Source organism: Fukomys damarensis, unplaced genomic scaffold, assembly GCF_012274545.1.
Source record: "Fukomys damarensis isolate Sample0158 unplaced genomic scaffold, DMR_v1.0_HiC HiC_scaffold_7, whole genome shotgun sequence".
Lineage (NCBI taxonomy): Eukaryota > Metazoa > Chordata > Mammalia > Rodentia > Bathyergidae > Fukomys > Fukomys damarensis.
In genome coordinates this window covers 36,050,050-36,061,102 of record NW_022900919.1, presented here as the reverse complement: position 1 = coordinate 36,061,102, position 11,053 = coordinate 36,050,050, and the positions used below count along the sequence as shown (strand labels likewise).

Sequence of the window (11,053 nt, the reverse complement as noted above, 5' to 3'; positions counted from 1 at the left end):
CATATCAGTTTTTATCTTCAATGACATAGGCAAGATCTAATATCAAATTTGCTGTCTCTACAGCAACCTTTAGACCACTGAGCTTAGCAGTCAAACAGTCCAGGGTTAGGCTGTGGGTTGATTGTGGCCTGATTTCCTCAGTTTCATGTGGAAGGCAGGCCTGGGGTACAAAAGGATGACATGTGCTTTTTAAGAAAGACCAGCTGAGTTCTTCCTGGCTATTGTACACTCCACAGCCACATCGAGAAAGCAAATCTGTCCAGTTAACAACAGAGGGAGGACCTGCTTGAATTGTCCAAAAGTGTCCATACTTCATGTCAGTCAGAGTTTCACCTCCATCATGTTCCAAAGAGCCAGCGAGAGACTCTAGAGCACTGCAAAAAGCTTCAGCAATTAGTTGAAGTTCTGCCTGAGTACATCCATCATCTTGGAGAATACTTCCTGGCTCCTTGTAAATCTAGAGTAATAAAACCATTGAAAACATGTAGTGAGCGATCAACACAAAAATATTTCAGAATAAGATATTTGATCAAAATGTCATTCAGAAAGTTCCTTCCCACCTTGATTTACTTTGGGGTTTGGCAACAATGGTCATGGGCTTATATGGCTCAGCTGACCAGGCTGCAAGCCCTTAACCTGGGTGCTTATAATAAAATCATGTGCTCCCCGCCCTGCGATCAGAGTGACTGAGTCAGAGGAACCCCCGCCTCAGGGTTTTGTGAGGGACTCTCTAGTGCTGCCTCTTTAATAAAAAAGGGCAAGCCATGATGCATGTTTTTATTGCACAAAGGCAGGTCCTGAACAATAATGCTCCAAGTGAAGTACTTTTTAACTATATTAGCAAAATACTTCAGGTTTGTTTAAAATAAAAATGCACACATTACTATGATGACATCATATGTGGATATGTTCAATTTCCATATCCACACATTAAAATTGCAGATTTTTCTCTTAATGAAAGGGTAATAAGACTATAATCTGCTTTTCTAATTTAACATTCTAAGAAGTTTATTCTAGAAATTTCTTAATAAAGAAAAATCAATATAGCAAAAAACTATTAACTGAATAATGGTTAAAGAATTCATATTCTAATTTCTTTTTGTGTAACCAGCTTTGACCCAGATGAGACAATCTATACTGCATATATTCCCCATATCCTCTAGGCTGTATCACTTCTGCAAAATCTTCCTAAGATTCCACCTTTCTTCAAAACACTTTTTCTAGTTTACTCAATTTAATTTACAGATTACACCATTGCCCACTCAGCCTCATTAGATTGGCATGGATTTTTTCACAATGTATATTTTGATAACTTCTCTTGCACGTGTGTTACTTCAAATAGATTTTAAATTATTTCAGGAAGCATAGAGGGACCTGTCTATAAAAATGTTTATTTTCTCTCTAGTCCCAGTTATCTCTTGAAGCTCTGCAGAGCCTCTCTGTAACTCTCTGGTCTATGCATTGAGTTCACTGTGAAAATACGGAAAATATGGATGCCTTTTTGTGTCCATTTTCAAGCAAAGTAGGCTAGGCCTTATATGAAATAATTTATCAGAACTATAACACACTAAACTTATCTGATAACTGTCAGGAAATGGTACTTCCTGAACTAATAAAAAATTTGGTCTACAGAATTAATACCATACATAGCTATCAATTTTGCCATACATAATCAATTTAAAATTGCAATAAAATCTGATACTTAGAATGCTATTATAAATGAAGTCTGTCTTTGACACTCCAGAAAGCACTAACGTACTTTGTAGGACCTTGGCCCTTTTGTTATGAACACCAATTATGGTTGAATTTCAGGATTTGAGATTTCTGCGAATTCTCAGGAACAAATTGCTAGTTTTAACAAGCAGTCTATGCACACAATACTCAAATAATGGTATCATTTGCTAAGGGATAAGATTTGTAATAACTGTTTCAAAAACATCTTACTTTGTATTTATAAGAATTATTTTCCTCAAGTGTCTTCAAGCACAATATCTGAGTTAGATTATTGAACAATTAAGCTTTAAATGTTCTAAGATATTATAACTTGGTTTATTATCTCATAAAAGAGAAATTGCTGAGAATCGATGTCCTTTGCAGAGGACTCTCCAATTTACCTTGTGTCTGATACAGGCAGCCAAATGAGTTTCAGTGCAGCCACCTCCCAACAAAACCCATGGCTCCTTGATGGTTAACTGCAAGGCATGCAGTGCCGTTTGACATGTGAGCTGAGAAAGAAGCAAATCAGAATCAGGTACCACGGAAGTACCATCATGCTCTCAGAGCAACATAACTAGTGGGCTCAAAAGATCCGATTTTAACTGACAAAAACAAAATCTGTTTTGTCAAGTTTGCAATATGGTTAATACTTTTTGGAATAACAAGATTAGAGATCAAAGATACTTTAGCCAGAAGTCTGTTTTTATGGAATTTAATTCATATTTTCTTTCACATGCAGGTAGCTCTTCAAATTAAAGAGTTCACAAATGTATGATCGAGATTTGCTGGTACTTCTAAATCACTATCATAGATTATCACTTCCCTTATATAAAAGTTGCACGTTACTGTTGGTACAGAATAAACTGTACTAAGGTGGGTGATATGTACTAAGTGAATTCATACACATTAGCATTTAGAGTACACAATTCAAATGAATTTCTTATAGAAAGTTCACATCAAGGATCTTATAGGCCTCTTGTGAACAGTAAGAACAGCAAAACATGCAGATCTACTATAGTCTCACAAATTAGTTCCACTCTCTTCTATGGGGCACAGATTGAACCCAGGACCTCCTGCAGGTTGAGCACAAGCTCTATCTCTGAACTATGTTCCCAGCTATGTTTAATTTTTAAAAATGTATTACAGTAAGACACATTTCTATAAAACCTCCTCAAAATAGTCACTTCAAACACATCTACCACAACGTTCTCATCATTTTCTGAAGCAGTTTTAGATACTGTCTCACGTCTTCACAAAGTGTGATAAAAAGAACAGCAAATGCTGCTGCCGAGTACCATCCAACAGAAAGGGAGCTTTGAAAAATATTACTGTGGGGCCAGGGATTTAGCTCAGTGGTTCTACTCCCTGCCTCAAAAATGCAAGGTCCCAAGTTCAATACCCGGTACAAAAAAATAAGGAATTACTGTGTCCTCATCCACCTTATTTGCTGGATCCGGCACTGCATGACTTATGGTCTTACTCAAAGTCAAAATGACCATGAAAGTAAACATTTCGAACTGATGTAGGACATCTAGGCAGCTATGACAGTGCAACTAAAGACACTAAAGAAAGAGAACTTCCAGAACTGCTTCAGAAAGTGGCAAAAACAATGGAAAAAGTGTGTTTTAAGTGAGAGGGAGGATTTTGAGGGAGATTAATGACAATATGTTTAAGTATGATTTTTTAAAATTTAAAGTTATTTTTCAGTAATACTACATAAAGCACCTGTTCTGTGACTATTTCATCCCTGCCCCGGCCCCTAGATATGGAATTCAAAGTTCCTTCTTTACCTTCAGCTCATCCCAGGCAGTGTCATTTCTGTTGCAGAGAAGCAAGCTGCAGACAGTTGCTTCATTAGGAATAAGATGAAAAAAATGCTTCCAGCCAAATTTAGCAGAGCACCAGTCTTTCACACTTCCATAACTACCAGGAGATACTGAGCCCAGGGAACCAATAGGCTGTGTTCCTGTTTTTGTAAAGTATAGAAAAAATAAAATATTTAAGCTAAGGTAGAGCAAACAACAATTCAGAATTAATATTATTCCTAGGTAATACATAAGTCTCACAAAAGCTTATTGCTTAAAATTTTAAATGTAGCATAAAGAAATAAAATTCTGCTGGGCATGGTGGCATACTCCTGTAATGCCAGCACTCTGGGAGGCAGAGGCAGGAGGATTTCAAGTTTCAGTCCAGTTGGGGTAGCTTAGTGACTTAGCAAGACTGTCTCAAAATAAAAAAATAAGAAAATCAAATTTTAAAAAAAGCCAGGGTGTGTGGTTCAATGTGAAGGCTCAGAGTTCAATCCCCAAAAACAAAACCCCAACATAAATACAAAAGAAAAAGAAAATGCATCTTCTTAAATCTATGAAATTAGTATTCAGCTAGTAAAATAATATACAAATAAAGTAAAGCAGAGGTTCTTTTGGATCTTGTTTAAAGAGCTCTTTAAACATTTGCTAGAGGCTATTTTGTACACGTTCCAGAAAAAAGAGGTTCATAATTTTGCACACATTTTTAGGAAGTTCAGGAACTGTGAATTTCCAGCATTAAAGACCCTAAGTTAAATATTATTATTCTGGGATAAAGGTGATGTGAGGGTAAGGCTTTTTTTAAGGCATTATTATTTCAATTTAAAACAAAGAAAATGCCCAAATATAACTTTTGGGGCTTTATTTAGGAAACATATATGAAAAATTATTTTTGCTTAACAACTGTTTTTTTTTGTGTAAACAGCTACTTAAATTATACCAAAACGAAGTATGTGGCATAGTCACTTTTTTATTATTTGATCTAGTGAATGTTTTATTCTCACCCGACAGTTAAAATAGTAAAATTTTACAAATCACAAATTAGTAAAGATAAAAATGAAGAAATTAGGATGGCCTGGATTTTTGCATAAATCTATTAACATAGTGAAAATTATATAAGAAACTTATATTGAACTTCTAAAAGAAATAACATTGGTTTAGTCTGAATATTAAAACTGCAGTCCAGAGCAATCTATTCCCCTGGCACCAGCTTCCTTTTCTAAAGCAACACAGAGTCAAACAACTGTGGGCCAGCTCCCACTTAGCACTGTTTGTATGGGGAAATGTTCCAGACTTTAAAAACAGATTAAATAATCTGGAATAATACCCAATATCAATAGGCTAGAAAATGCCAGATTAACGAAAAGCTAGTAGACATTTAAGGCTACAATTCTGACCTATATTAACAATGAGTTTCTAAAGATTATTTTTATTATTTCTTAATAATTTTTAGACTCATGTCTTAAAAAGGACACTAATCAAGCAATATGATGCATTCAACATTTGCCACCCATACCACTCTTTAATGATTTATAAGACATTAACTTTAACAATGGTCTAATAACTTCAAAATTGTAGCCAGTGCAGGAACTAAATGATCATCTTCCTGATTTGTCATCAACACACTGAAGGGATACTGAGAAGTAGCTACAATCAGCAACTCTTTTTCTTTGGCTCTAACAGGTGAATGAGTCTTAGATGTTATTTTAATTGGCTGAGTTTGTGAAATACAGATTTCCTGCTTACTGTAATTCTTTAGATTACTAAATGTATTATCTTTAATTCAGAAAAAAATTTAGACACTATTGTGTTTCACACCTGTTACAAGTGCTAAAAATGCAAGGTGACCTTGGTTCTCAAGGAACTCAGCTGGGAATTTTTTTGATATTTAAACCTACCTCCTCTCCCTCCCAATCAGAAACCATTTGCGCAGAAGTACAGAGTATCACTGGTGTTAGGATAAAAGTGAAGGGCATTCTAGCAATAAATTACCTTCTGAATATAACATGATTTAGAAGCTTTGCACATTTGAGTAGAATATGAAAACATTATGAGGATGTTAGGCTTCTCAACTACCTGGGGTTATAATAAACTACCACATTTCAGGGCTAAAGAAAAGAAAATGGCTATAATCACTTCATTTTTAGTAAGTGAACAACAGAGGATCTTTTTAAGCAACAACCTTTGCTGCCAAAAATGATATGCCGTGATGTTGACGGCTTCTAAAATTATGACTTTAACAGTGACACAAACCAAGAATCTTGGCTCCCCCCCCAAAAAAAAGACTTATTAACTGTAAGGGACAAAAGCCAAGAGTGCTTTTTACCTGTCACTTTGCTTAGAGGCTCCATCAGCATTACTCCCACTCTGTCTATGGTGACAATGTGATGCAGAGTAAGGAACTGTTTCAAAGATGGATGTATAACTTTTTGGCATAGGACAAGATCCACATGGTCACTAACTAATTGCCTTCCTAGGTTAATCAACTGGTCCAGGACTGCATTTTCAAGAGACACTCCATCACTGACCACCATACATCCTTCTCCAAGGTCAGAAAAGTCTCCGGATAAAGATGTAGAAAAAAGTGCCACCTTGAGGGGACTTGACTTTCGGACAGGTAATACCCTCATAAACTGAGCTTCTGACATTTCAATGAGTACTCCGGGTAACACAGTAGAATCTGTAACTCTTTGACCTTTTAAAGGTACAATTATACTCTTTCCTAAAATGATAGGATCTTCTGTGTTTCCTGGAATTATAAGCAAAAAAGCTCTGAGAATCAAAATACTGACATGATCTATTTCCTTCCTTGTGAGCATACAGGCGGGTTTACTTGTTAAAATACTGCGTACCAGACAAAGGAGGATCTGGGTATTACTAAAATCGACTGGGATCCGGCAGCCACAGGCCTCAGACCTGAGATAACTGGTGCAGAAATTTAAAAGGTGTGTATTAAGTTTAATGGTGGTGGTGGCTGTCAGGTCTGTTTTCTGAACATTTTCAATTAGGTTGCAGCAAAGAATGGCTGTGAATAAGCCACAATCACTGAAGCAGGACACATGGTTCTGCACAGATGCTGTCAGGATCTTTAATATGGGATGGGTGACCGAGAGGTTGCGCAGCAGCACTGCAGACTGGGAGGTTGTGCACACAGAGCCCCCTGTGCTGTTGTGAAGCTGCTTCAGCCGCCCAGAAGGGCCATAGCAGGATGTTAGGATGCCTTTTAAGACACAAAGTGTGGCCCTGACTTTCTCAGCTGTGAGCGGTTCGCTGTGACACAGTGATGGCTTCTTAGCTTCTAAACGAGACAACATATTTGGGGTGTGACTTGCGAAGCCAGCTTTTACTGTGTTAACCATATTTTCTACTTATGGCCATGTGTTTTAAAATATTTTTTAAAATATTCTTCAGGAATATTCAGTGTTGTGGCTATAAAATTATATGACTCGGTATTTCTGAAGCTAATCAACACATAATGACTTAATAACATATTAGTAATTCCAAGTATTTATTTTACTTTATTCTTCAATACTCTTTTGTTTGCCTCCTGCTTGAGATTTCACAGACTGTTTTGCAGCCCTCTGTATGATATATGTTCCCAAATGGACACCTATGAAAGCCACCCCAGCTACAAGAAGCCAGTTCTTTCTAATCCAATTGATTTTCATTTCTTCTTTTAATATCGAGCTCAGATTCAAAGCTGCTTCTGTCTAGAACAAATAAAAAATAAAACATTTTAGAGGAATAATTCCAAACCAGTTTGTAGGCTGCAGTTTAATGTTGATTTTCATGTTCTTCATTTTTATGAAAAGAAACTCTGTCAGAAGCCTTGAGAAAATGAGAAAGGTAAATCAACTTAGACTTAATATTGCTTTATTCTTCAATGAATTGCCCTGATATAGAAAAAAGTGCTTGTATTTCAATAATTTTAGAATGCACAATACAGCTAGAAAGCTTATACATACATGCTTCTGGGAGAGAAATGCTACATTATAAACTAAGAATTTTGTCTTTGAGTCTTAAAGAAATAATCCCAATGTTTTTATTTTTTTACAGTAATATTTAATGTCATGCTTTTAGTAATGACTACTTTGCTTGGAAACTAGGTTAGAACAGAAGTGCATGTATGGCAAATCTTACCTGTAATTATCAAAAACTGTTAGCATTCCTGGAGAAATTCAATAACGTATAGTCTATTCTTAGCTGAATAAATGTGCATAACACATTGTATCAATACACAAACCAAAGTCTAAATACTCGGATAAGTTAGAGTTACCTTTCTTTCATTTTAGTTTACCAATCAATAATTTTCAGTTTTCAAAGTGCTAACCTACTACCCCTAAACACAATGTTGGTTAATGACAACAAATAATAAAACAAGGAATGTGCTGGATGACAAAGATAAAAGTAGAATCTGATTTGCAATTCCATCACAGAGTCTAAGTATCACAAAATAATATATATCAAATGGGCAAGCAGAAATACAATAATAGCACTCTTAAAAAGTAAACAGTATGTGTTGAGACATGAAATCCCTACACTTTCATGTGTGAAAAGAATTTTGATAACCTTATCTGTTAATGTTTGGTGCTGTGAAGGTGAAGAGTTAGCCAATTATTAGTAATTCAGGAACATGCTAATTATGCCAGCTACTTAAAGAGTACTGAGCATTAATAAAAGTAATCTACCTACTTAGCCTAATGTACTTCTGAGTAGACTATGGGACAGTACGGTGGTGCAGACCAAAATGATGATTTGAAGATGTGCAAAGGGGTAAAAAGAGGAAACGTTATACAAAGCACTATTTTGGTTACTGCTTCCAATTTAGTTAAAAAGCTGTAACCATGGTAACTGGGCTCAACCAAAGTGAAGGCAACTGGCCAGCTTTCCCCTTTCAATGATAAAGCTACAGGAACCTCTGGTTATGGCATGAGGGGAAAACAACAACAATAACAACGACAACAAACACAAAAACCACCTGTTTGTGTATCTTATGCTAGAAACAGCCAAGATACTTAAGTATGATTCCAATGGTTACTTCAGATTCAATAAAATCTGAGAAACACACTTAAATGAAATCCTAGCAAAGTTACTTCCACATGGTAACTTATTAGATTTCATACATAAAATACACAACAGAGACTATGATTAATAAAAAGACTTTTCTAATTTTCCCTGTTCATATCCCTTAAAGCTTCTATAAAATCAAATTTTACAAAGAATATAGTAAAGTTACATAATCAAAAATCTGAGGCCCTTTCAATTTTAATTTTTTTTTCCTGAGGCCTTTTGTTAAATGAGGAAAATCTTACTAAGTTCTACTTCCGCAAGGAGCAGAATCTTAAAGTGACCCACTTTTACCAAAATTTATAGCACAGTACTTACACTTACCTCAAGGTCGAAATGTTTATTAGCACATAATGTGCTCCTTAATTACATGGTCACAGTTCTTTACCTGGAACCCTTAGGGCCAGATGAATTTGATACTTCAGAATTTCTTGGGTTTTACAGTATCTAACATTCATAATCAAACTAAATTAATGCATACTCATAATTAATTATATAGTATGACACTAATAATCAAACACCTTTCAGCAGTTCAAATAAATTTTCATATCAAGTGGAATACTTCAAACTGCCTCGTATTATTTAAGATCAAGTTTTGCTGGCAAATGAGTTACAAAGAATGTTTTGGATTTTAGAATTTCTTGGATTTTGGAATACAGATGAGGGTCTATGGACTCCAATTATATAGCAACATCTTCTTTATTCACCGAGTCTCAAAAGTAACATTATTTTGAAACTAAAATATCAGATGCTAACAGATAAATGCAACTATTTTTATTTGTCTCAGGAAAAATGAAAAAGGCGGGTTATAAAAAAATAGCAGGTAACTGGTCAGTTTAGGCTTTTTCTTGCCAAAGCTCTGTAAAATCAAGTCTCCCATCACTGGAATATATCCGAAAGCTGACCAGATTAAATGGAACTTACCTAAAGATTGCAAGCCTTCTATTTGCCTTGGATTTGTCTCTTTGGTGGGCTTGCAAGTGCTGGACTGTCTGGCTCAGGAATGTTGTCCTTAGTAGGTATTTGGAAAATAGGGCTGCTTTTGATTCTGTGCCACCCTAAATGTATGAGCCCGATTAAGGGCACCATAACAACCAGAACTTTGTAGTCTCTCCAGAATTTCTGCAAACTCATAGTCCTTTGGCATCTGAGCACCTAAGAAAAAATCACAGTTAAAGAAAAAAACATGTAAATTCTCACAAATTATTTTTATAAACCATTTTAAGTTATACACTAAACTCCAATAAAACCTGAATCAAATATTTTGCAGTGCTAATAATGGGAGATATTTTGTAGACACTAAGGGACAACAGGACCTAACACTGGGGAAACTTATAAAGTAATGTTTTACTTTTACTCAACTATTGTGAAGGACAATATTAGTTGTAGGGAAACCCACACAAAACCTTTGGAAATACTCATGCGTTCTTTATATTTGTTATTAACATCTCTCTTCCTCCCTCCTTTTTTTTTCCTTCCTTCCTTCTTTCCGCTTTCCCTCCCTTCTTTCTTTCCACACTGGGGACTGAACCCATGGCCAACGTTCTAATGGGCTACATCTCCAACCCTTATTTTTTTAAAAATTTATTTATTTATTTGTTTGTTTATTTTTGAATCCGGGGCCTTTGTACCAAGCTCATCCACAGCGCATTTTTTATTCTGAGACAGAGTCTAAGCAAAACACTAAGTTGCCTAGGATGGGCTCCAACTTGGAATCCTCCTGCCTCAGTCTCCCAGTGTGCCACCATGCTAAGCTCTTATTTTTAATGATTACATTTAGTCATAATTTTAACAGAAGAATCAAATGGTAACCCTTAAACATGTGGTGAAAATTTAGGATTCCTGTTCTGACAAAATGTAAATGATGGTGTTTTAACAGAGACTGGAATAATAAGTACAGATTCCAACTGTAGCAAAAGACTTTGGCATGGGAGTTGTGACTCTGAATGATAAGTAGTATTTCCACATTTATGTGTTGATCCACTGCATTATACTTTTTGCCCAGGATCACTAGTAGCCATGTCCCACAATAACTCTCAACCTCAGGTACATGAAGACTCTGGGGCCAAATTACTGCCTAAAGTTAGCTAGTTGGTGATGAATACACACTTTGTTTCCTGTCTCTCATTTGACAAGTGTGGCATAGAGCCCAGGAAAGCTGTGTTCTGAGGACCCATTAGGTTTGGAAACTCACATCTAGAAAAATTTTAAAGCTTCCTTATACCTTTACATTTTAGGGATACTCATTAGTGATAAACTTACAGATTGTGATGACTGATAGTCCATCATCTATGAGACATGCTTAAGATTTGTTTCAGTTGCACCTATATTTTAGTATCATGAAATCTCCTAAATTACTTTGTATAAATGCAATTAGAAAGACGTGTACACTTTCTACATACCCATTAACATTTAAATCAGTATTAAAATATGGCAGCAATGTGAGAAATAATCTGAACTGT

At 35.7% G+C, this 11,053-nt stretch overlaps 1 protein-coding gene across 3 annotated transcripts in view; it reads right to left on the bottom strand.

Annotated features, from left to right (window-relative positions):
• Mkks (McKusick-Kaufman syndrome) overlaps positions 1-11,053 on the bottom strand; it is a 21,385-nt gene continuing 10,332 nt past the window's right edge. For 2 of the 3 annotated variants that reach the window (XM_010615999.3, XM_010615998.3), the window contains exons 2-6: positions 9,516-9,746; positions 5,851-7,234; positions 3,507-3,682; positions 2,115-2,225; positions 1-457 (exon numbers count right to left, since the gene is read on the bottom strand). In XM_010615999.3, the coding sequence (XP_010614301.1) occupies positions 5-457; positions 2,115-2,225; positions 3,507-3,682; positions 5,851-6,883 (1,773 nt within the window). In that variant the 5' untranslated portion in view covers positions 6,884-7,234; positions 9,516-9,746 and the 3' untranslated portion in view covers positions 1-4. The remainder of the gene's footprint in view (positions 458-2,114; positions 2,226-3,506; positions 3,683-5,850; positions 7,235-9,515; positions 9,747-11,053) is intronic. The other variant, XM_010616000.3, reaches the window with a different exon arrangement.